Source organism: Branchiostoma belcheri, unplaced genomic scaffold (assembly GCF_001625305.1).
Source record: "Branchiostoma belcheri isolate BF01 breed outbred unplaced genomic scaffold, Haploidv18h27 scaffold2, whole genome shotgun sequence".
Classification (NCBI taxonomy): domain Eukaryota; kingdom Metazoa; phylum Chordata; class Leptocardii; order Amphioxiformes; family Branchiostomatidae; genus Branchiostoma; species Branchiostoma belcheri.
This window is the reverse complement of record NW_017803490.1, coordinates 2,023,237-2,049,915: the sequence shown is the minus strand read 5'-3', so window position 1 is coordinate 2,049,915 and position 26,679 is coordinate 2,023,237. Positions and strand designations below refer to the sequence as shown.

Below are 26,679 nucleotides of genomic sequence, written 5' to 3'. Positions count from 1 at the left end.
ACTTTGGGACATTTTGGGGACAATACAAAAATAATCAACATCAGAATGTCAGCCCTTCTTTTGTTTATCAGGCACACATCCCGGCTTTTGGATCCGGAAAATCTCTCCAAATTTCCTGCCTACACTGCAATTATGGTGCGCCTGGGAGTGAACATATTAAAGCAAAATAAAGTTGACGTTAAGTTGAAGTCATATAATACTTCCCAAAAAAAGGTAGAGACAGTTCATCTTCACTTCGGGACAATTGAAATTTATTTTTGGGACAGTGCTGGGACAATAGGAAGAAAATTTAATTTCGAGGCCTGCCTAAGTGTCAGGTACATGTACTTATACAGAGGTTTAGGTACAGAGGTTTAGGTATACTGGTACGTCAGGACCTAGTATGATATTACCTGACGGGTGGTCTTCAATACACAGATACACTAAGCAGTATGTTTATTTGGATTTTCTGTATCTCTTGCAAAGAACCTACACTTACAAAAGGAATTTGATCAAAGATACGGTAGCACTGATTTCAATACCCATACAATGACTATTTGTGGTCATCTTTTCCTGTGCTAGCTATAGAGATTTTCATCTTTGTGGTAGAAATAGCATGTTTTTCAAAGTCACAACATATGTCTACTTCTTGAGTGTAATTTCATTCGGTATTGTACCAGTACATTGACACTCTGTATTGTTACCTGTATTTTTACCTGTATCTTTGTTATGCAGCTCTACTTATAAGTCAAACATGTGCATGTCATCTTCCAACTTAGCCATTCCAGCAATAAAGGTTCCTGTGACCATGTACACTGTTATGGGGCAGTCAGAAAAAAATATTTTTCAAATTCATTCCAATCAACTATGCAAGTTTGATGGTAAAACATGTACTAGGTTCCAAGCCATTAGATGATAAGTGAAATAAAATAGTTACAGAAAATAGGTATGGTATGGTACAAGTGAGCAAACGAAACAAACCTAAACTATATTCTACTATATTCCATTGTGCATCTTTGTCTACATGTGCATGAATGATGTTGTTTTTATCTTGCATGGTTTTATCTTGTCTTTTAACCCAGCGGCATTTTCTTATCATAGGTTACACCAATTTAATTGTTGTTTCTCGGATTCGACCTGTCCATTTTTTTCTGATTTGCAAAAAAAAAAAAAATTTTTTTTGTTCTAAATCAACTGCAAAATGCTCAATGAAAGACATATTTTGGCCCCAATGGTTGAAGAAAGTCCTTTTCTTCCTAGTTTTTCAATGTAACAATGCAATTTTGTTTCATTAAAAGTTCAAAGTCTATTGTTTTAATTATAAACCAGCCTGGTATGTTGACTTCATGGCTCATATTTTAACATTTCCAGCTATCATGGGGTGCCTTGGGCTGTTTTTTTCTTTTTATTTTGCCCTGTCGCTTCATATTTCTTCTGAAAAAATCCGAGAAACAACAGATTAAATTTGTGTGGTCTTAAGATGACTTATAGTAATGTACTATTGTCTTGGATCTGACAAATGTTCTTACAAAATATGGTAATTATATTTCACTTAGGGACGTAATAAGGATATGAATTCTGAGGGACCAAATTATGAAATAAACTCCTTTTTGTATCGTGTAACAGAAAATTTAATGACATTTTGACAATCAAGTTATTTGTTTGTTTGTTTTACTTTTCATATTGAAATAGTTCTAACAGATTTTTTAAAAATAAGACTATATGTATCACAGTTATTTCACTGAATTCCATGGTAAAACGTTAAAACAGTCTTGCACTTGTAACAGAAATATTAATTTTTTCTATAATAAGGAAGTTTTGTGTGACTGTACATTATGTCAGCAGGAGTACAACTATTTATACAAATGTATTTTTGTAAAAAGAGAGAGCCTTTTCTGACTGCTGTAAAATATGTACATATTTCAATGTCTTTGTAAATTCTGTTTTCCATTCGGTCTTTTTACGGAATGGAAGACAAAAGTTGCTGTGATGTAAGAAGAGAAATACATTATTGTGCATCTGAAAGATTTGCTTCTGTGTTTTTACTTTATTATGTTTACCGAAGGAAAACATATTGTTTTTACTCAATTTCCTCTTCTTCTTCTCCAAACACTAACCTCTGACCTGGCCAATGACATTTGTTGACGTCTGTCACCATGGTGACTGGTGTTGGGTTACATAATGTTGCAAACTTCATGGTCTGCTCTGCTGCTGTCACCATATACTAGTAGTACATGTATGTGAATATGTTTGAGTAAAAATTAACAGGGCAGACCATGGCCGAATTCGAAGGTAAACATTATGCATTTGCTTTGCAAATGTTACTTCTCTAGTTCCGAGTTGTTTTTGTTGAAAGCACTGTTGCTTTGTTTATACACAAACAAACTGGAAGACATAAGAAAAATGTCCAGACTATGCATGATGTACAAAATGACCAATAAACTGGTGGACGTCCTAACTACTAAGTACCTGATACCAGCCCAGAAGAGAACAAGAAATAGCCATGCCTTCAAGTACCAGAGTTATCAACCAAGGATTGAGGTTTCAAGAATTCATTCTTTCCTAGAACTATCGCAGAGTGGAACTCGCTGTCACCAAGTACAGTTGGGGCATTGTCATTAGATAGCTTTAAACAATGTCTAGAGTTAGATGTTCAAGGGTTAGGTGTAAGAAGTTGATTGGTGTATTGTAGCCAGCTGCCACCGCGCTGCGTGCCTGCGAAGCTGGTGTGTTACGCTGAAGGGCGGTTATACCGGCTATACAGATACAGAAGCTGGTGTGTTATACTGAATGGTGGTTATTCTGGCTATATACTCAGATACAAAATACAAACTCAATGTGTACTCAGTCACTGAAAGAGGTTTTATTACAATCACACACTAAACACACTTGACATTTAGCCAATCAAAGGAAGGTCCAAAGAATTGTACTCAAGAAACACTAGATTTTTGTATTAAGTTTTGTATTTATTGTCAATGTAACAAATCATTACAGCACAGGTATGCACTTAGCTGGTAATGGCTGACTGACCCACAAAAAGTATGGACGTAATACAAGAAAACAAACAAAATGAAATGGGAAAATTTCCGACAATCATACAGTGAACACACTGGGTACTTATAGTCTCCACCAAAGTAACAATGCGGGTTTAAAAATACCGGGTAGTAAAATGTATCCAAATAGGGAAAATAATTGGCCTACAGTGAAATTTAGGTGCTGTGGAGTTAAAAATTTTAAAAAGAAAACAAACATCTGCATGTTTCTAATATTCAATCACATTCTTTTGGCAGGTACAATATTCTGTTTTTATAATAGATGAAACTATGCTTTAGGGCTAAGATACATTTCAAAATTATTATATTTTTATCCATTTTAGCTCATGCTATGATTCAGAAATAGCATTGAAAGTAAGCTACATGCGAGTGTGTGTAGTGTCATGGTTCATACAAGAATGCAAAAATGCAACATAGGACAGGCGCCTTGATTCGTGTTCTAAACGCACATTATGCATCTCCAGATCTTCTATCATTTTAACAAAGGCAATTCCTTTACCGTAACACCAGAATAACATGATAAAAATGCTGTCAAACTTTGTGTACAGTCGCCCCTAGCAACCTGCCGTCACGTGACCTGCCCAACAACCAGCCTTCCAAGATGGCTGCCGCTCTGGCTTGCAGACGATGTTACCAAACCTGACCTAAAAAAACACCAAAATAACCAGAAAATCTCCCAAGAACTTCCAGCTTGCAGACTTCACAGGCTAAGCAGGTATGTGCATAAGAATCTCTGCTCATCCTTACCGATAAATACGACAATTTGACGGCAATACTTACACTGGAATTTTGGACAACTTCGTGGGAAACTTTTTTGGACCACCTCAAATCTTACGGTCCACTGAAAAAGAAGGCAATGTTTATATACGCTGCTTCCTTTTTATGTCGCACCATGGACTGTTCTTTAGTCGATTTTTCTAGATTATCCTCTATTACTTGAAGTGATCAGTCGGTATCCAATGTCTTGACATGTGTTTTTGCGTGACCCCAAGGGAAAAGGCATTGTCGGAGCCAAGTGTCCGGTTACAAAGCTACCATGTTCAACAAGCTAATTTTCCTCAGTCTCGGTGTTTTGTTTCCAAGTCGATTCTTTCAATAATTGGATCCGTTTTAACCGATTCCTACCGCGATTGTGGCACGCAAACAAATCTGGAGAGATTTGTAAACAATATCTTGGGGTGGTTTGAGTGAATAGAAGATTTTACGCAGATTTCTAGAGCCATGGTTACGACAATGCCGGATGTTTTGTGTTGTTGGACCGTGTTGTATTCCAAAACATGCTGTTCCAATTACCAGTAGTGTGCCATGATGGCATGTTTTGGGATGGCACGTTTTGGAATTCCCAGCTGTAACGTTTTGGAATTCCTATATAACGTTAAATCAAACATATTTCCTCTTCTCTATATTAGACTGACGTTTATAGAACTTAAAGGCAATTTGCCATCCCTTAGGCCACACCAATTTAATTTCTTGGTTAACGGATTCTTCTAGGAAAATAATGGAGCGGGCGGGCGAAAAAAAATAAATAATAAAAACAGGCCTAGGCATCCTATTATGGCCCATGAAGTCAACACACCAGGCTGGTTCAAAATTAAAACAATGAATTTTGAACTTTTAATAATACCACTGCATTGAAAGATGGAATAAATGTAACAAGTAGTAAGAAAAGGACTGTTTTCAACTGTTCAGGGAAAAATATGAGCATTTTGCAGTTGATTCTGAATTTTTATTTTTATTTGCAAATCAGAAAAAAATGAAGCGGCGAATCCGTTAACCAAGAAATTAAATTGGTGTGGCCTTACCATTGTTGTGCAATAAATTTTGATGTGATTTTTACAACTATAAAGTTATTTGCCAGGGCAAATGTTTTTGAATTGGAGCAGTACTTTTTATTTTCATAGTGCGTATTTAGTGATTGCATATATGTCATGTTTTGGAACATACTGTTTTGGAAATAATTGCAACAATTTATTTTATACTGTTTGATATTCATAGTGTTCCTTGGGTGCAGAAACACGCACTCCTTCCTGTACAAAGAAACAAAACAAAAATTGCTGTCACAACAGGCTCGTCACAAACATTACGAAATGATTGAAATACCATTTTTGTTGTGTGTATAGATTAATACCTTCTGCTATGAAGAGTATGATATAGGCCTCAATACCACTACATGTAGCTAAGGGTAAAATTGTCCGGATAGAGTGGAATTGATTCGCTTTGATCCAGCTTGAAGCCGTCTGGAAGCTCTATCCGGACAATTTTACCCTTACTTAGCTTAAGTCACCAGGGAATAGGGCCATACTATTAATTCCATGTTTTCTGTACACCTAATAATCATGTGTGATTCATTATACTATGTACCATTGTTCAAGGGACTCAGGAATAAGGTATTTCCTGTGATGCATGAATGGGCATACATGTATGTATTATTAAATAAACAGACAGGTACAATGCACAATGTTTACATAACACCTGTTACATTGTAGAACTGATTGACTCTGAGCTTTCTGCTATTGTTTGTTGATATTACCTGGTTTGCACCTGTTTCCGAAGTAGTAATTATGGAAATTGGAAGGAAAATGATGTAGCTCAAAGGGAAATGTAAAAAAACATACAAAAATGAAATGTACTTGCAAGGAAAATTATGATATTGTTGCTCATAATTTTTTTTACCTCTGAATTGACTTGGAAAATAAATTATTATTTGAAAGACACAAATGTCATTTAAACTAAAACCTTGTATCTATGATACTGTGCCCTAGATACAATGTCAATGAAAATACTATCCAAGCAGAGGTTGGTGGGTAAGATTGTAACCTTTCTAATATGTATGCCCCCTTACTTCTGTTGCTACCCCCACCAGCTCAAGAAAAGGGCATATTTATTAATTTAGAAAGGTCACAATCTTCCCCACCAACCTCTGCTTGGAGAGTAGCTGAACACCCATTGCCCCTGCCGCCTCAAAAAGGCTATGAGACCTTTACCTTTTTGGCAATGCCTCAGGAGTGGTGCCTTTTTAATTTTTTTCTTATACTTGACAGTGTACAGTATGGAGCTAGGGATGGCACACATGTACACCCATGACATGGGCGACACCCCCGCACAACTGGTCCTGGACAAGATGGCACAGGCCAAGGCACGCAGACGGGAGGAAGAAATGAAGGAGGAGCTAAACAAAATCAAGATCAGGGTGGAGAATGTAAGATTTAGTGAGACAGTTTTTACTTAGTAAAAGAGAATCGAGTCAGACTCTAAGAACTAGAAAGGTAACATTTGCAAAGCAACTGTTTCCTTCTGCAAACTTTAAGGTAAAGTTAACATAACAATCAGATTGAGTAGCTCATTTTACTTGACTGAATTATTTGCATGTAACATTTACAAGTTTCCTTTGAATCACAAGTTCTTGATTTCATTTCTTCTAGACCATTGGTTCATTTGAGATGCAACAGAAATGGTTGGCTGACCAAGGTTTCACCAACATGGAGTTCTTCGATGACCTGGTATGATTTGATACATTTCAAACTTCTCTTTCTTTTTATCTTTATTTCATTCACATTTTCATTTCTGAGGGAAAGGAGTCCACTGGTAGTGATGTGTGTTTAACTCCCATACTCTTTTCCAAATTCTGAGTGCTAAGCAGAGATAGGAGTATATATGTACAGTACCAAGTCTTTGGTATGACTCAGCCGGGGATCGAACTCATGACCTATTGAATGCTATACCCACGTGGCCATTGCACTGGTATCAACATGATTGTATACCCTGATATTTTTCATACCTATTCATTCAGCTTACCTGACTGTTTCCAGGCCTTATACCGTGCCCTATACACCATGGATTAACAACCCACCGCCCTAAGGCCTCAAAAAGGCTACGGGACTAGCTTTAGCTTTTTTACATTCAGATTTTGTGCTAGCATGGAATACAATGAAAATCAAACTGTTCTACAACTCAGGACACGAAAATAATTCACCAGAAATTTTCGATCGAATTGCGCAGTCACGTGTCCACAACACTCTGGTCATAAAGCTGAAGACTGAGCAATTCAGTTGTCAATGATCATTTTTGGTGAGTTATTTTTGTGTCTTGATTGGAGAACAGTTTGATTTTCATTACAGTATGTATTTTACCAACTCAGATGAACTTTCATGCTAGTGTGGACCGTTTCTGTTCCCAGGCTCAGTTGGAGGCAATCATCTCAGACTCTGTCCAGAAGAAGAAGTACCAGCATCAGGTGACTGTGTTCATCGTGGGGTATGAGCAGGCCTCCATGGAGAGACTTCAGCTGCTGGTACAGCTCAACGAGGTAAGACCTTGGGAAAAAAATGTTTTTAGTTAAAGGATGGACCCTAGCAAACCTTAAGGAGCTACAGTGGCATGTATCCTCTACCAGGCACTGCGGATTGCTGGAAAAATAGTAGAAATTGGCCAAAATAAGAGGAATAGTATACCAGGGGAGTTAGCCAGCCAGAAAGGGTCCAATATGCGACCTGTGTTCTACTATTTTTCTAGCAATCCGCGGTGCCTGGTAGAAGCTAAGGGGCGTGCTCCCCTGGAAAATTTGAAATCTTGACTACCATAGGTATACGTATTTCCTGCATTTGAGGAGACTAAGCTTAGTTTAATGATAATCATCTCTGTCTATATTGTTACGCACGGATTTTTGTTCGTCACAAGCGGTAAAATTCTGTCAAATGATGAAAAGACGGACGCTGACTAGAGCACTAGTCCGGGGTTTTGCAAGGCAACAGAACCAAGTCTTAGAGCAACAGTTACGAACATGTCATAAAAAGTAGTACATTGCATTACCAATGTCAGGCTGGTTGAGCAATTGTTGTTTTTGTCATCTGATGCCTTAGGCAACAGTTATTAGACTTCTTATCTGGCACATGGTCCCTGTCGTTTTGACAACCATTCCCATATAATGTATATGTTGACTCTTACAGTTCTTTGTGGTGAACTCTGCTACCAAAGAAGAGGACGTGTTCCCCATGTCCCCTGACATAGACCTGGATGACGTGGCAGACAGCGTGCGATCTGCACTCGACACCGCTGAGAAGGCCGTACTACGACTTGGACAGCTCAACCACGACCTGGTGGCATTCGTGGGGACACACATCTCAGCTAAGGACTCAAAAACGTAAATAATCCTTGCATTTGTGTAGCTACTGCAGTTTGTATACACCTTGCTAGGTGGCATAGTTGACTCTGGTTACCATAAAGATTTTGTAGCGTTGGTGGGGACACACATTTCAGCTAAGGACTCCAAAACGTACATGTAACTAATCCTTGCATTTGTGTAGCTACTGCAGTTTGTATACACCTTGCTAGGTGGCATAATTGACTCTGGTTACCATAAAGATTTTGTAGCGTTCGTGGGGACACACATTTCAGCTAAGAAAAACAAAACTTTGCATTTGTGACACTCGTTTAGCTACAGCATTTGCTAGGTGGCATTGGCATTAGCTGGTGCATCACACCGAAGGGCGGTTATACTGGTTATACAGATGCAGATACAGATTTCTCTGGTTACAAAAATATTTTTAATGTTTCTTGGGACCCACATTTCTGTAAGGACTCCAAAATGTAAAATTTAATAAACTCTGCATTTTTGACACTCGTTTAGGCTACTGCAGTTGGTATGCATTTTGCTAGGTGGCATTGTTGACTCTGGTCACAATAAAGATTTTGTAGCGTTTGTTGGGACCCATATTTCAGCTTAGGACTCCAAGACGTAAATACACTTGACACTTATTACCTCCGGGGGAGGAGACATCCTTCCGCGGAAGGGTTTTGTGAGAGATTTAGATTTTCATGTTCCCAGCTGTTTCTCGCGTTTGGGTGGACGGATTCTTTTGAGACTCGGTACATGTTTTGCTATTGGGCTGCAGATAATGCACATTCTTTTGCTTTTATTGTATATTATGTGTTTTTGGGCGTGAAAATGGTGCATTTTGGTGGCCCCAGAACACCTCTTTGAGCGTGAAAGTGGTCGCGACCGTTGACCTTCGGCGTGTATTAGGTATTGGTGACCCCTCGCACAGAGGGGTGTCCGGTCTCGATAAATTCTTTGTTTAAAACCCTAGTCCTGCGATGCGCAACAATTGTTGTTGTAAACAACATATAAAAATACATGTATACAATAAAAAGCCCGGAGGTATAAAATCTCAGATTTTACTTGTTTAGGCACTGCAGTTTGTGTACATTTTGCCAGGTGGCGTTGTTGACACTGGTTACCTTTCCCTGTGTGTGTTACAGAAAGAGTAAGAAGAAGCTGGAGAAAGCTTTGAACCAGGCAAAGGATGACGTCCTACAACTTACCGAAAAGTTGATGAACGCCCAGGCTGGTACGCACAAATTTACCTTTATCTAATAACCTTTATTATATTCAAATGAAAAAATTCATCTATAGCAGTAATTGACATAAGTTTGTAAAGATTTTATAGGCTATTTCTGTTAAAGCGCTTACCAAAAAATATAGACTTGGGGTCATTTGAACTTGAGAAGAAAAAGAGGACTGATGAAAACCTTCTTTGCAGTCATAAGTTGGAACAGTATGTTGCCAATTTAGGGTAAGAAATGGGAAAATTTGATTTAGTGTTTTCACAACTTGACGCACACTTTTTTCTTTGTCACCAGAAATCAAAGAAAAGGAAGAGAAGATCACATCTATGTTCAAACAGATGGAGCTGAAAACTATTGAGCTGCAGAGGTACAAGTCTGCTGCAGATCTGGGCAAGGTACAGACATTTAATATTTATCTTAAGTGCTGTGGAAATGTATAGAAAATAACCCGATAGGCCACATTTGTGAGCGACTGCAGCATATTTCATGCCCCCGTAAATAATTTCATCAGGTTGGAAGATACTTAGGGTATAGAATTTTCTTCTTACACAACCAGTAAGGTTCTCACCTGCTTACGTTTCGATGTCTATCAGACACCTTCCTCAGAGCTTCTGACTGGAGTTCTGCAACTCGCCGCTATTTAACGCCAATGTAGGTGGCCCTTCATGTAGGTAGAACTCCAGTCAGAAGCTCTGAGGAAGGTGTCTGATAGACATCGAAACGTAAGCAGGTGAGAACCTTACTGGTTGTGTAAGAAGAAAATTCTATACCCCATATTTCATGCCATCTCCTTCCCCTTGCAAAAATGGACTGTTCCAGATCAAACTTGCGGAAAGATACATTTGTTCCAAAGTTACTTCTGCCACATATAAGAAGATGAGGAGGGACATCAGGAAAAACAATATATTACAAAATATTACGGTAGAAAATCTAACTGTTACAGTATAATGGCCACATTTGTGAGCAACTACAGCATATCTCACACCATCTCCTTCCCCTGGCAAAAATGGACTGTTCCAGATCAAACTTGCATAAAGGTACATTTGCTCCAAATTTACTTCTGCCCAGATATAAGAAGAAGATGAAGAGGAACAACAATATATTTCAGTGCTAAACCTTTAAGAGTTGCACGGTCGAAAATTTGGGTAAGTCCAATTTGTTGTGTTGGAAATTTGTAACCCATAAGACTTGTAACCCATAAGACTTCAAGTTGATGAAATTAATTGTTATTTGTCCGTTAGAAAAATGCGGAGAAAGTTGCAGAGGTGGAAACGGAGCTCGCTGTGAAGGACGGAGAACTGAAGCAGCTCAGGTCAAAGGTCGATGAACTCCAGGTCATGTTGGAGCAGGCCGAGGCCGCCAAGGAGAACGCACAGACGAAAAACCGCGACTTCACCAAGGAAAATGAGGTCAGAAAAACTAAACGAAAGAAAAGAAAAAGGAGAAGAGTGTGGTTTCTCAAAAGAAAAAGTGTGACTTCAAAAAAATTAAAGAGAAAATTTACCTGTGACATTGTATACAGTCATACGAAGGGTTTTAAGAGTTGAGATTCATTTATCTTTAATAACAATTTTTTGGAAAACATTACAATACATTAACACTTGCTTTCAGGCAGTATAGCTGATTTTAGAAAGTTAACAATTATGGACAAAATACAATTAGTTAAGTAGTTGAAATTATTCTCTAAATAACTTTTGATTTAGACTCCAGACTAAAAATTTGATTTGTCTTTTTTGTGTGATGATGTTTATCCAGGACCTAATTAATGACCTACAGTCCAAGCTGAACCTTGAGTCCTACAAAATGGAAGATGCCATTGAAGGTAAGTTGGTCATGTACTAGGTAAATAAAGGATTGCTCAAATCTTAGTCAGTTTTGAAATGTTTCTGGTGATTTTATTTTCACAGTCTGACCAATGAACAAGGTATACTTCTGTCAAAACAAACTAAACACTATGAAACCTCTTTCTCTATTATCTAATTTGAAATAATTTGTAATTATGAAATTTGTAGAGCAATCTTTCGAATCCTTGGTTACTCAGTGGTTGAAGTCATTTTTCAATGTGCTCTGGGAGGACTACAAAAGAAACTAAGCTGTTCAATGTTGCATTTAGTTTTTTTTTAGCATTTAGTGACAAACATTGCTCGCTTTTATTTAAATTTTTCCCCTATGGCTTACAGAACTGAAGGCTCAGTACAAGGAACAGATCACAGATCTTAAGTCTAAACACAAAGACGAGATCACACAGCTGAACGATTCTCACATGGAGGAACTCAAGAATTTCCTGGTCAGTGTCTTACTAGTACTTATTTTCTTGTTATGTTTGTTTTTGTTTTGAATTAAAGATGTAATGCACCGGGTCCAGTTTTGTACAGGCTATGTAAGACTGGACTCTAAGGTTTGATCTACACACACTAGGAAGGACCCCTGCTCTTTTTTTGTGTGGTCTTTTTTGTGTTTTTTTAACTGGTCAAGGTGTGGCTCTCCTCAAACACAGGACCTCCGACATTTTCGCCAGAATCTAGTGAGAAAATAGGGCCTTTCCTAAGGGTACAACTTAAAAGTTTGTAACCTGCTTGGTATTTGAACCCAGAACCTTTTAAGTCAACAGCATCAAGGCCACCATGCTACTAGTAGTATGGAATCAAAAATATGACTGTCACGTGTGCATGACTTGTATATCATTATCCATTTTCACAAGTTTTCATATATCACAGTAATTTTCAAATAATATTGACAAGCATGTTTTTTTTTAAATGTTGTACTGTGTCTTACACAGTATGGATTGCCTTACTTTGAGTGTTTGGTCGAAGAAGACTTTAGAATACAAACATTGCATTTTTTGCATTTTGTAACCCGCCTTATATTGTACCAGTCAAGGCCAGTCACATTTGTGTACTATTGTACAATCACAAACTGAGAGCATTCTTGGAATTCAGCTGCCTTGTTATGGAAAAGGTTGTCTTAGATACTTGCCAATGGTTGGTTCTCTCACAACTTGCTTAAACATTCTACAGCGTCAGAATCGCACATCGGCACAATGTACTGCACCTGCGCGAAACCTATTGTTCATACATGTAGCACTTTGGCAGAATGTCTCATATAAGTATTCATGCATATAAGGTTAACATCCCATCTGAAGTTTCCAAATGTTGTGTCAGAAAAAATATCTTATGCAACAGGCAAAAATTCTGATGCCACTTTGACCAAAAATCCAATGAAAACCGTACGAAAATCGGGGTTTTCGTACAAGTGCAGTACGTTCTGCCGACATGCTGTCAGAATCCTACCACGAATATGCCCGAGACACCATCACTACCCCACCACATCACTCCACAATAGGCCATGTCTCCGCTCCATAGAGACCAGGCCAATCCTCGGAGTCCCTTTCTACACTGTGTACTCAAGCCAAACTATTGTTTGCCAGAGGATTAGCCCAGTTTAAGCCCATGAACCATAGATCCCCAGGATTTTCTGTACAGCAATGGCACATTTTTACTAATTGAGCCGAGCAAAGGTGACAGCACCAGTTGTTCTACCAGTAAAGTCGTGAATTTGTTGACAGAGTTGTCAGGGCAAGGATGTAAAATGTTAGACAGCTTAACCTATACTACAGTGGGGGGTTAGATGTATTTGAGTCTGTGGTCCATAAAGGGGCCTGCATGCCCTTTTCCGTAGAGCATAATAAGCCGTTTTAATTCTACGTCGAGCGTAGACGGACCGCTTTAATTCGTAAAGTGTAGTTGGCGCATTTTGCGTAGATCGTAATTCCCCATTTTATGCGTTGTAGCTACCCGGAATTTATCGTAAAGCGTAATTTTGGAGGCCTCTTGAATTCAGCGTAATACGCAGTAACCGGCTCTCAAATTTAGCGTAGAACATTGTCAGGACCCCCCCATGCAGGCCCTCTCATATTCACTCTCTGACCAAAAGTTGGACAGAAAATGTCTTGTTACAGTTTGATTTACCGTTGTTTGAAGTTTCCCACCATAAGGCAGTTCAGAACTCCTCAAACCTATGATTTAGAAGTGGATTCAAAATACTAAATCTAGAGCAACTTATATAATTTGATGATGAAATCGTATTAAAAGTTGGAAATTGGTACAATGATACAAAACATGTTTTATCCAAACCCAAATCCAAATCCCTTGGATTTTGAATCTGAATTGAAGTTTTTTTCTTGTTAATCTATTATATAAATTGCTATCTTAATCGACGACAGTACCTGTATGACATTGTGATAAAATTTCACACCACAATCTTTTCAACAAAGTCTGACTTTTCAAAAGAGACCATAAAAAATCTATGAACTTAAGGCACAGATTGGTAAATAGCACGTACTCAACTGTCAGATAACATACATGAATGTAAGAATCATTTACCTTAAGTTTCCTCAGTCACGATATTCCGTTGTCTCCCAAGCTTTCTTCACAACCGAACATAGAATTTGACAATGGATTGTCATAATAAACATCATACGCTGCGTACTACATTACAATGAATTGTTTTCTGCAAATATCCATCAAATCCCACAATAAAAGTGACACGCGAGTTATTAATTGCATTTTCATAGCTTGACACATTAGTATTTGATGACTCCCGCCACAAAAGCGTTTGTTGCACCCCGTGGACTCATTAATTTCCGTCTACGTTGGGAACTGTTGGTTGACTAAAAGGGCACGGCCATCAGTTACGTGTTTACCTCTACTCCTGACACTCGTCATTATTTCTAAATGGGTCCGGAACGGTTTTACTGGGTAGTGCTTTTATTCGCAACCCTAGCAACGGGACATGGTCCTCAGGGTTAAGGCCGTTTGGTGGTTGTTTGCGAGAAAAAGCGTTACATTATGTGGTACGCTTTTTTCCCATATGGCGGCATCTGTTTTGAGAGTGAGTGAGTGAGGGAAGGTGTTGGGGAGACAGGAATGGCGGTACAAATTATCCGAAGGTGTGAGGTAAGGCAGATATGTTATTTGTCATTCTCAGACACTGTATTCTTCTGAGACTTAAAGTAGGGCTCGAAATTCATATTTTTTGGGAATAGGTGCACTGGTGCACCCAACCTAAAAATTAGGTGCACAAAAAAATTTGGGTGCACCATACAAAACAAAACCTAATAAAATCTTACTGCTCCTCTTCTGAGCTTGAATCGGAGCTAACTTCAAAGTACTACTGTAACAACAAAGATTTTATCATTTTTTGACCCTTAGATGCCGAGAATATCCTGTATACTATTATACATTTAATATGTGCAAAAAAATACCTACCAAAATATTTGGGTGCACCCACAGAAAAAAATTGGGTGCACAGCTCCAATTTTGGGTGCACTTAAGTGCACATGCACCCAGTATTTCGAGCCCTGCAGTGTTAAAGAAATTCACAACAACACTTGATTCTTCTTAGCTTCAAGTGTAAAATACACTTTACTCCTTGTAGGTAAATAAACATGTTTAAAGAAAGTGAAATTTGACCAACAGTTTTTTAGATAAGCCTGGAAAAGTCATTGCATAATCAGTTAGATACAAAACAAGCATTATCATATTAGATCCAAGTCTCCAATAGATTTTATAAAAAAATTCCTATGTAACAGACATTTAAAGCTACAACATGAAATTACTTTCTACAACACTACAATGCCTTTTAAAGGCTACAACACAAAGGAATACTCTGCCCTGTCCTGGTCAGATAAAACACTAGGTAGCTAAATATAGTATTTCTAAGGTAGGTACTTACTGTCTTTGCATGAGCAGTCACTGATAAAAAGTAAAATATTTGATCAACGTCTTCAAAAGAGTCATAGAAAATTTCTATGTACTAGTAACAAATACGCTACTAGTAGACATTCAAAGCTACAACAGAAATGCACTTTCTACGTATACTAGTAGTACATGACGTGCATTGTGTCTTGTATACATTACTGTATATACCTGATAAAAGTAAAAATATTTGATCAAAGTCTTCAAAACAGTCATTAAAAAATTCCATGTAACACGTACACTTCTAATAGTAGACATTCAAAGCTACAACATCAATGAACTTCCTACTACAATTTGTGTTGTATACATTGCTGTTTAGTAGCAGTTCGCTTGTTTGACCTGATAAAAGTGAAAATATTTTATCAAAGTCTTCAAAACAGTCATTAAAAAATTCCTATGTAACAGGTACACTTCTAGTAGACATTCAAGCTACAACATGAAATTCAATGTACTTTCTACTACATACAATGTGTCTTGTATACATTTACTGTAGCAGGTTGCTTGCTTGACCTGTTACGCATGTCTTACCTGTGCCCCTTGTTCACCAATCATGCATATCAAATAGTTTATACCACGGCCGGGCCGTATTGTTACCTTTCCTACCCCCCACAGATCAAAAATACCTGGTCCAACCAGTTCTCAAAATTCCCGTGTGTTTACATACTTTGCAAAACGTTTAGTAGGCTGTATCTAATACATGCATGCGGGTTGTCCAAATGTTTTCCTCAGAAAATGTCCTCTAACATGTTGAGTAAATCTTCCAAGTCTTTGTTTGTGTCTCGAGACAAAAGAACTGTATGAAAGACCTAGTCTTAAACCCAATCCGACTGGTTACTAGGAAGGTGATATGCTCTTAGCAACCAGCAAGCTTGGATTTCTGACCCCCTAAAAGAACTGTAAGCTAGCTGCCATCGGAATGGAGTAAGGACCCACGGATTACTCTAAGCATGATCTTGTAGATTTCTTGAGATTAACTGAAGATTCCTTCAAGGAAGAGGTGGTTGTCTTAGAGATTATGGCAACTGTGGTCCAACCAGTGGATTTGAGACTTCTCATTGGAAAGGTAAGGTTGGCTATGATACAATGTTGCACCTGTTCTAAACACCTATGACTATGTAGGAGCAGTCCAAAATACAAAGTACATTGTACAGTCTGAAAGAACATTCAAGCTTAAAATAGTTTTTGTTTGAACTTTTGTCTATTGGAATCTTTTTGGCAAAAATTCACTGTTTTAACGACACCACTTGAGTTATTCAGTGTACATTAACATTTTGATACAAAATGAAGCATAGGAAAACAAGGAACAATCAAATAAAAATTATATGTTGTGTATCTTTTAATTTCAGGATTTATGTTTAGTAGTCTATGTTTGGAACTTTTGTCTACTGGAATCTTTTTGGCAAAAATTCACTGTTATTTAACAACACCACTTGAGCCATTCAGTGTACAAACATTTGATACAAAATGAAGCATAGGAAAACAAGGAACAATTATCTCTGATATATGTTGTGTATTTTTATTTTTGTTTGGTGACAAAGTTATAAGTTTATTTGTTTTTGGTAACTTCAATATTTTTTACCAAAAACTCAGACCCTGTCTTCTTCCTCGTGATCTGAACGAAAAGTGGCCAGTAGGCAGGTCACGAATAAACAAAGGTTTAAACAAACAAACAAACAAATGACACACTAGTTCCAGCCTCCATTACTATATTATGGCACCAATTGAATGCAAACTTTAAAAAGATTATTTCTTGTATTTCGCTATGACTTGGTTGGTGTATCTGAATGTTTGTCTTGGTTGAATCGAGGTGTGATAGTTTGTACAATGATGAAAGTAGACAACATGACAACAATTATCCAAACCAGTAATGACGGGAAAAGAGATACAATTGTGATGATCCAATTAATAGCTGCTACAAATGACTTTTCATTTATTAGAGGGTTTGCATGGGGGGGATCTTGGCAACTCTTTACAGTAAATTTAGGAGGTACTGGCAACACTTGGCGATAAATTCAGGAAGGATGGCAATGCTTCAAATAATTAATTTGGATTTTTGTTTTGTATCAATTGTAGTCTGCCACCCTATGTGGGACTTTAACTTTTAACTAGTATATTTTAAACTGTAGAGCAGTTTTGGAGACAGAGAAAGAGTCAGTATCTACCTGCTATATCTACACCTGTGTTTGACGTATTTGTTAGTGTATGTGACACTAATTATACACTTAGTACTGACAGCTGTTCATGGTGTACAATAGACCATATATGTCGATCCTTCTTTCCTTGGAGTATCCCAGTAGCGTGCGTAGTCCAGTGGTTACGCGATCCTGGCCAGCTTCTGGACCAAGAGGTTAGGAGTTCGAATCCCAGCTGTTATCGCTCAGAATTTCTGGTATGAATGGCCATTTTCAATGTACGCTCGGTGATCAAACTGAAAGGGAATTATATCTTTAATAAGGGCCGTAGGGACAGTAGGTTGTTAATCCACTGTGTCTTGAGCACAGTATTGGAAGGCAGAGCCCATCCCTTTCCTTCAACTGCCTTTTACCTCCCAACCAAAGTCAGGCTCCCATTTTACACCTGGATAGAGTGAGGAAAGTCGTGTACTGTGCCTTTTCCAAGGACACACCGTCTAGTCAGAAATACCTGACCACTCTGCCATTCAACACCACTGAAAGAAAGTGTACAAATGACCACAAGCGCTAACTTGGACAGTTTAGCAACAAACTTTACTGACTCTTATGGCCTATCTGTATCAGTATAACCGGTATAACTGCCCTTCGGCGTAAACACATGTACACCAACTTCGCAGTCACACGGCACGGCGGCAGCTAGCTACTAGTATGTTACACCAAACGACTTGTTACACTCAATCTTTACACATTTCATTGCAGAAGTAGTTTGAAGCTTTCTAAGTGATGATGCCCCAACTGTACTTGGTGGCAACGAGTTCCAGTCTACGATCATAGTTCTTGGGAAATACAAGTTTTTGAACACCTCAATTCTTGGTTGATAGCTCTGAAATTTGAAGGCATGATAATCATTGTTTCTTGTTCTTTTCTGGGCTGGTATCAAAGTATATTACAAAATAATGACCACACTTAGCCCTACAAGCGCTAACTTGGACTGTTTAGCGACAAACTTAACCGGCTCACATGGCCTAAATTGTGACCTTTGCCGCATTATTTTTCAGGGGAAGGATGCTGACCAGTACTTGGGGTCGACTGATGGGGACATCCGAGAATGGGCTTCGTCTAGCGAGGACGAACGCAGCTTTCCCACAAAAGCACGCAACAAGGTCAGTATGGAGAAAGAAATTGTAGAAAAAGACAAAATCTTTGCAAGCAAAATTTAAGGTACTGTAACATCTAAGTCTTGCAAGACTTAGATGTTACAGTACCTTAAATTTTAAGGTTGAAACAGTGAACGTAGCTTTCCCACAAAAGCACGCAACAATGTCTAGCTGCTATGGAAAAAGACAAAATCTTCTTTTTTTTAAATTTATTCAACCAAAGAAAAGAACAAAAGAAAAAAGACAAAATCTTTGCAAACAAGATGTATCTTTGAAACAGACTGTATTTTTAGGTGACTCCAGTAATCATCATCATCGGTCGGCTGCTTTTACTCGTTCCAGCCACTTCTCAAGCCTGGTAGAGGCTAGTAAATTTTACAGTCTCTATTGTCAAGAAAGACATGACTGAGCTATTGTTTCACTTTGTCTCTAAGTTAAAGCAACAGCTTCTTGTTCAAATAGTTCAGGACTGTAGACTGTCTTGGATAAACCTGGAGCAAGAACAAATTACACTCTCAACTGAATTACAATGACAAGGTGGTCAAACGTAGCTACAAATGTATTTAGGTCCTAAGCATTAACTAAAAGGCATGTTTTCATAACAGATAAATTGAATTGACCCCGTTTTTTTCCTTGCTCATGTTTTGACAGTGTTTGAGCGAACAATACGCTAGCATAATGTTACTGCTACAGGTAACACTAGATATGGCCAAAGTAAACAATGGTAAGTCTGTCAGCTTTACCAGGACTGAAACATTGTTAGATGATGAAAGGAGGAACCATCTTTGAACAAGGAAAGTGAGTGAATATAGATGAGAAAAAAAAACAACTCCCAAAGCTTTTGAACAAAAATTAAAAGAAATTGGTCGACCATGTCTGAAATCAACCATAAGAAAAAACTCTTCTTTTTCATCATGATTTTTCTGCAAGATGATCAACTTAATAATTATACCAACAACAAAGAACAGGCCTTTCTTTCAGACACAACAGGTGTCACAAGTCAGAATATACCCCTTGCCAGAATGTACCCGGGTATACATTCTGCCAGGGGTATTTTCCTGCCTGCTACACTGACATGATTGTATTTGAAGTTGCAGGCAGTCCTTAGCTAGATTTTCATGGCAGCCAAACCTAGTATGCGAAAAAAAATGAATATAAATTTTTAGTTTATACAATGCGTATGTCAACATGCTGTTTTGTGTTGGGAAAGGGTCAAGAAACCAGCCTTTCTAAGATGAAAGAGTTTTCAGGTAATACTTTTGAAATATAGTTTTGGCAATAAATTATGCAAAGTGGTAGCTAGGTTACATCATTCACACCTCTTTCAATCACAAAAGGGAAAACTTTTGGGAAACTACAAAATTATAACAAACAATTCTGATCAGTTGTCTTACAGTAACTGCAACAGTACTGCATTTTATATTTAATATTCATGCTAGAAATTGTGAAATATACTTGGTCTATTCTTTACATCTTGTAACTGTACCTGAAAAAGAAGTTGAGTTCTCTGACAGACACACATGTACACGTATATCCCACCGTGGGGTACACATGCGGTGTGTGTTTGCCTAAAGTCAGCAAACACCGGCTTTGTGCGGCCTGACACACACGATAACCTCGTCAGTACAGCTTACACGGTTACGGTAAACACACCCGAGTGTCGTTTTATAAACTTCCCCCGTGGTCGCTTAACTCAGTCTACAGACAAAAGTAGAGACTAAAGACGAAACATCTATGAGACTAGAGGTAAGATATCTCTCATCTTGACTGCGTTTCACTTTGATAATCTTGTTCTAAATTGTTTGTTACACTGAACAATAAGATACAAAAGACCTGCTAAAAGTATGGTAATCTACATGTACATTTTGTATACCATGCCATGGGTATATTGCTTTGATACATACCATTAAGGCCTAATGACTTTGTTTATTGTTTATTGTTTTATAACATTAAACCATCTGTCGTTCTAAGAACTCAGATCAAGAGTTGTTTCAAGACTTAACTAATAAAATAAGCTTTCAACGGATAAGTTTTTATGCTGAATTGTGGCCCTGTCACTACTTAACAAGGAAAAACGTTTAATTAATTTTGTTCAAAGGATATTAAATTTCCTTATGATAGGTCTTGCTATGGAACTATACACTCTTGCAGTGCTCCTATTTTAAATCAAAGTTTTCTGTCCAAAATCTTCACACAGTAGTACATGTACACAGTGTATGAAAGAGAGGGCAAAGTTTGCCTGTTGAGTACTGTTTTTAAGAACACATGCCAAAATCCGAACAATGTTCCTTTCTGTAACTGTATATCCAAGGAACGTTAGTCTAACAAGTGTTTTGAAGGTTACCAAGATTTTCAAAATGTTTTCTTCAACCATTTCAAACAAGTATGCATGGTTGTTAAGAGTTTTGCCAGCTGTTTGTAGTAAATTTAAAGCTAGTTTGTGTTGGTATTCAGCAAACATAGAAACCACACGTCTTGTACAGAAACTTTCCACCAGTATTGGAATGTTATACAAAATAAGTCACGTATAAAGCTCTTGGGGAGGGGACTCAGTAAATCTAAAGCTGTAGTCATAAAGTGAGGAAAAATTTTCACAATTATGCCTTCCAAGATCTGCTTGAAAATTGCTGACTTTCTCAGTGTAACTGTTTTGAAAGTTGTTGGCCCAGGATAATTAGTTTGCTTTAAGGATATCCTGGATTACTGTGTTGATAGTGATTTAAGTCTGTATATACCACCTGCCTATAATCAAAAGAACTTTGCCTTTACCAAAACTGTTGCCTGGTAAATTGTGTATTGCCAGAGGTTTAGGATAATTCCTTTACAGATAGAATTTCCATTTTATTAACTAAAGATTATGATTATGAAAAAATTAAAAGAAAATGATCTAAATCCAGTTTTAGCTCGCTGAAGAGCTTCGTCTTTCCCAAAATGTTGCCTGGTATTAGTGGTAAGTTGTATATTGCCAGAGTTTTAGGATTATATTCATAATTCTTTTACAGATAGAATTTTCATATTATTAAGATATGATTATGAAGAAATTAAAGGAAAATGATCTAAATCCAGTTTTAGCTCGCTGAAGAGCTAATCTTCCACTGGTCGTGACAGAGAAGACAGACGCTATGTACAGTATTTACAGGTTCATTGTACCGGGGAAATTCCCCTAGCTTATTTCAACAAACACAAGGAAAGTGTCTTAACGTCCTATACAGTTCCATACAGTCACATGTATGTTGGGTGAGTGGGATTTGAACCCCCAACCTCTTGATCCCGAATCAGGGTTGCTCACTTGATTGGACTACACATGCTTCTATAAAGAATAGATAGTGATTTTTACTCTGAGGTTAAAATGGTGTTGATTTTTCTTTTAAATACAGAACCTGAGACAGAAAAAGGCTGCCGCACAGAGGAGAGATGAGCTGAGGAAATCTACTGACTCCATCGTGAGTGTTCTTTTTAATCATCTTTTTGCAAAAGCAACATATTAGAGAACTAACAGTTTCCTTGCACTTGACCACCAAATTGAGTTGGACATTGTACAGCTTTTTTCCTCTGGAATGTGTGAATTATCTGCAAAGCTGGTATGTTACATGTATACCAAGATGTGGTTATACATGTACAGGTTGAACAATTCAAATCTAGATACAGAACCTGGTATAAAAGCCTGCACCAAATAAAAAAATCTGATACAGCAACAAGGACCGAGATACAGAATACAGTTACAGAATCAGGTACAAAATCACAGGACAGGTACTAGTGCCACACTTGACAATGTGCTGTGTTATTTTCAGGATGAGTGGAGTGAGGAGGGAGGGGGGATGGTGGAGCCAGCAGTGGTGCACGCCTCTCTCACACGGGTACAGGCACAGGAAGGTATGTTTGTTTCACATATAACCAGTAAACCACCTTAGCGTAGCACCCCTGGGCCAGTTTTGTACAAAAAGTATGAGCTGTGTAAGACCAGACTGTAAGGTTTGAACCACTCAAACAAGGAAGGCCCCCTACTCTTTTTGATAAGTGCAGGGAGATTTTTAACATGCTTGAAGTGTGGCTTTCCATAAACCTCTTTACACCCCATCTAAGAGGACACAACTAACCGAAGCTAGGTGCTGATAGTGCTCATTTTCACCTAAGTCAAGTGAGGGAAATGTTGTAAAGTGCCTTTCCCAAGGACACAACTGGGATTTGAAGGCCTAGGAACATGGGACCTTCAGCCCAACAAACTGTATATGAGCTCAACAATATTATGACATGTCATGTTTTGTATTTTAGTGCCCATTTCCGCCGAGGGCTCGGTGTCCCAGTCAAAGCCCCATAGTTGATGACATAGCCAGTTTCTGAGCCCAACAATTGATGACATAGCCTGTTTCTGAGCCCAGCAATTGATGACATATTTGTTTATGACATGTCATGTTCTGTGTTCCAGCACCCAGTTCCGGTGACGAGTCAGTGTCCACTCCGTCCCGTTCGGAGCCGGTGAGCGGCGGCCGTCCACAGCTGGGCAGCAGGAGCATGTCCAACCTCACACCGGTGGAGGAGGGTCAGTTTGAGGGCAGGGCCACTGTCCTGGAGGAAGAGAACTGGGTAAATCAAATTCTTATTTTGAAAGTTCATCTGTGTTGGTATAGTTACATGTTGAAGTTAAAACACCGAAGCTGGTGTGTTACGCCAAAAGGCGGTTTTACCGGCTATACAGAACTGATACAGATACAGAAAACTTCATCTGAAAGTCCAGAAACAGATTCTGGAATGTTCTTGATTATTAACTGTCTCCCTCTTGAACTCAATGTTGTAATCAGTACAAATTTGTAGACATTATAAGGAGATGGTTTCTACTAAAGAATGTATGGCAACAAATATTGAACATAGTAGAAGTCTTTTAGAATGGTTTAGAATAAAACTTAACTAACTAGAGAGGCCGACATTTGCTTGGGAGCAAATACAGCATATTTCAGTCCATCTCCCTCCCACGCAAAAGTGGACTATTCCAAACTTACCCCAGTGTAAAACTGGCAAAGATTCTCAAATAAATGAATTATATAGTAGCCATGTAATTGAGAACAAAGATGCAAGAACAAGCACATTGAATCTCGAAAGCTTTACTAATCTTCTTACAGGTATGCAAATACTAACAATGATGAGATTTGATACATTTTGAAGGTCTTAGGCACATAAAATTGAATGTGTGGGTCATTATGTACCACTTAGGTGCAATGTGACCTCAGGTAACCCGCAATGGAACACCTGTTCCATGGCCAACGGCAAATAGAACGTGCCATTCTTTAGATAGAACATGGAACGGGTATAGCACTTTTGGCCCTTTTTTTGGGTGTAAATAGCCATTAAAGTCCCCCAAATGAGTCATTTGGAAGTGGTGTATGCCAAATACATGACTGCTATTCTGTAGACACACGTTCAAGGTACCCTTATACCGAATTTCAGATCATTTGGTTGTAACACCAGGGCTCAGGATCCAAAAATCCATTTTTTGGCGAAAAATGCCCCAAAAAACCTCCATAAAAATTTTTCAAAGGCATGTATCAAAAAAATGAAAAAAACGCCTGGGGGTATTGGCCCACTCTACCTCCATGCCAAATTTCAAGTCATTTGGCTGAATGATGGCGGAGTTGAATCCCTTTGACTGTTTGGCAGGAGGAGGAGAAGGAGAAGGAGAAGGAGAAGAAACATCAGAGAACACAATATATTTCATCCATACCATGGTATGGACTGAAATATAATTACCTAAAACAATGTTTATTTTTTCACAGGAGGAGGTGTCAGATGAAGAACTAAGACATAAGTTTGCAGAATACAGACAAAATGTAAGTTGCAACATTGATTACCTTTTAATATCTTCTTTTCAGATTTATTCATTAATTTTTGTTGCATTGATAATGTAGGTGTTAGGCTAGCAGACACATTGTCAAGATGAACAGGGAACCAGGCGCTGATTTAAATAACTAAAAAAAAAAGGACCGTACATAGCTTTTTGAGGCTGTAGGGGCAGTGGGTTGTTAGTCCACTGTGTCTAGGGCACAGTATAAATAGGGTGAGCCCATCCCTCTCCTTCCACTGCCTTTTACCTCCCCAACTGAGGTCATGTACCTATTTTACACCTGGTGCATTTCTGAGTGCACAAGACTTGTGAAAAATGTTCAAATACATGTACACAATCTGGGTCTCTGTCCTTGGTGCTGAATGCCTTCACTTAACAACAGTCAATTTTTGAGGCCGTAGTGGGTTGTTAGTCCACTGTGTCTAGGACACAGTATAAAAAGGTGTAGCCCATCCCTCTCCTTCCACTGCCTTTTACCTCCCCAACCAAAGGCAGGTACCCATTTAACACCTGCATGGAGTGAGGAAAAGTCATGTAATTTATAATAATTAATTTTTGTAAAGTACCTTTCCAAAGGGCAAAATGTCACTGTAGGTGAGTGACTGTGGAGTTTTAGGTGAGAACAGTTCTTTGTATTGCAACAAAAGCTTTCACTTGAAACAAGTATAATTGTAAAATTACTGTCCCGTTGCAGGCGAGACAGCATGTCCAGGACCTGGAGTACCAGCTGAAGATTGTCGTCAACAAGAGCAACAAGAGAGTCAACCTGATGAAGGGACAGATGCAGGACCAGAGGAACAAGTTTGAAGGGGTCAGAAAAAATTCACAGATCTGTAGAACTGAATAAAAGCCAGGAGTTACAACAGTAACTGTTAGAGGTTTGAAATGGCTAAAATGTGTGACTCACTTAAATTTATGTGATATCAAAATACCACTAAGGCCACACCAATTTGATTGTTTGTTCTCAGATTTTTTTTAGAAATATATGATTTAGCAACAGAATAAAAACAGACCTCGCCATCCTCTGATAGCCCCAAAAGCTTAAGGAGCCATGAAGTCTACCTACCAGGCTGGTTTGTAATTCAAACAATGAACCTTTTCATCAAACCAATGCATTGATAGATGGAAAAAGTAAGAAACTTCAGAATCTGTAACACCTGTTTTAACACTTGTTTTAACACCTGCTGTAACAGCTGTCATTTTCCCCACCTGCCAGGATCACCAGAAGCTGCTGGAACAGGTGTCACAGTAATTTTTCACCTGTTATGACACCTGCTGTAACACCTGTTGTAACACCTGTTATAACACCTGTTGTTTTTCCAGGAGCGTCAGGTGTTGCTAGAGCAGGTGTCGCAGGCGCAGCGGCTGCAGGAGGAGGCTGAGAAGGAGGCAGATGAAGCCATGATGCAGCTGGAAGAGTTCATCAATGAGCAAGAGAGGATTGTAAGTTAACCTTCAGCACACTGAAGTAGCTGTTTGACTTAGTCTACCAATTCTCAGTTTGTTTACAAATTAGACGGGAGAAGGTTAAATTCAGAAAGGCTGCTGACTGACAACTTCTACAATACTAAGGTGAAATATTTCTTATACAATAAGTTTTATTAGTTTGAAAAACAAAGATTGTTTTTGAACAGAATGGACTCAGTCTGCTATTTGTATATTTTGATATTACTGTGACAATTTTCTATATTATTGCTAAATACTGCTTGTTTGTACTTGGTAGGAAATGGCCCAGGCAGACGTGCGTGCCCAGAGGGAGGCACAGGAACAGCAGGTGGCAGACGCAGGTGCTGTCACAGTTACTGCAGCTGTCAGCCAGGTGGACCTCCAGTTGGTGAGACAATGCTCATTTACTTAAACTAGTAGTTCTCCTTTTAAATCATTCCTAGATTTAGATCCCAACTGTCTGAAATTTTAACACGTGTCTGTTCCTTAGGCTGATGTGAACACCAGAAGAAGTTCCACAGCTAGTGCCAAACTGGAGTCAGTGTTTCCTCCTGCAGAGGGGCTGGAGACAGAGGACAGGGTTAGTACTGTTACTTGTTATCATCCTTTTAATCTATTACTAACAGTAACTATATTTTTACCAAAAAGCAAGCCCTTCTTCTATCAATTCAGCAAATTGGTAAGTACACAATGTCATGCCAATTTTTGGGGGGCTATCAAAATTATGAAATGTACATTACTTGTTGTCCATCATTAGCAACAAGATTCCATCATATGACAGAATGAGGGATGCTAGGCAGAACCCTGTATCTTCTGGTGTATTGTAAGCATAATTCAATTGATTTGAAGATAGATATCCTAAATTTCTATAATAACTTCCTCTTCAAAGTTAGAATAAGTACTAGTATGCTAGAATTCTCATACAGAGCTAGCACTGAATCAGAACTCCATTTTGGTTAGCAGTGACATGAATAT

The 26,679-nt window shown here is 38.4% G+C and overlaps 1 protein-coding gene across 1 annotated transcript in view; it reads left to right on the top strand.

Annotated features, from left to right (window-relative positions):
* The first annotated feature begins 4,340 nt into the window (after nt 1–4,340).
* LOC109468365 (myosin heavy chain, non-muscle-like) overlaps nt 4,341–26,679 on the top strand; it is a 33,883-nt gene continuing 11,544 nt past the window's right edge. Inside the window, 19 exon segments of the mRNA XM_019766613.1 lie at nt 4,341–4,380; nt 6,074–6,231; nt 6,455–6,532; nt 7,210–7,338; nt 7,979–8,172; nt 9,291–9,379; nt 9,672–9,772; nt 10,619–10,786; nt 11,133–11,199; nt 11,558–11,664; nt 18,324–18,428; nt 21,800–21,865; nt 22,214–22,295; nt 22,849–23,006; nt 24,191–24,244; nt 24,953–25,069; nt 25,582–25,701; nt 25,982–26,092; nt 26,195–26,284. Of these exon segments, the coding sequence (XP_019622172.1) occupies nt 4,341–4,380; nt 6,074–6,231; nt 6,455–6,532; nt 7,210–7,338; nt 7,979–8,172; nt 9,291–9,379; nt 9,672–9,772; nt 10,619–10,786; nt 11,133–11,199; nt 11,558–11,664; nt 18,324–18,428; nt 21,800–21,865; nt 22,214–22,295; nt 22,849–23,006; nt 24,191–24,244; nt 24,953–25,069; nt 25,582–25,701; nt 25,982–26,092; nt 26,195–26,284 (2,034 nt within the window).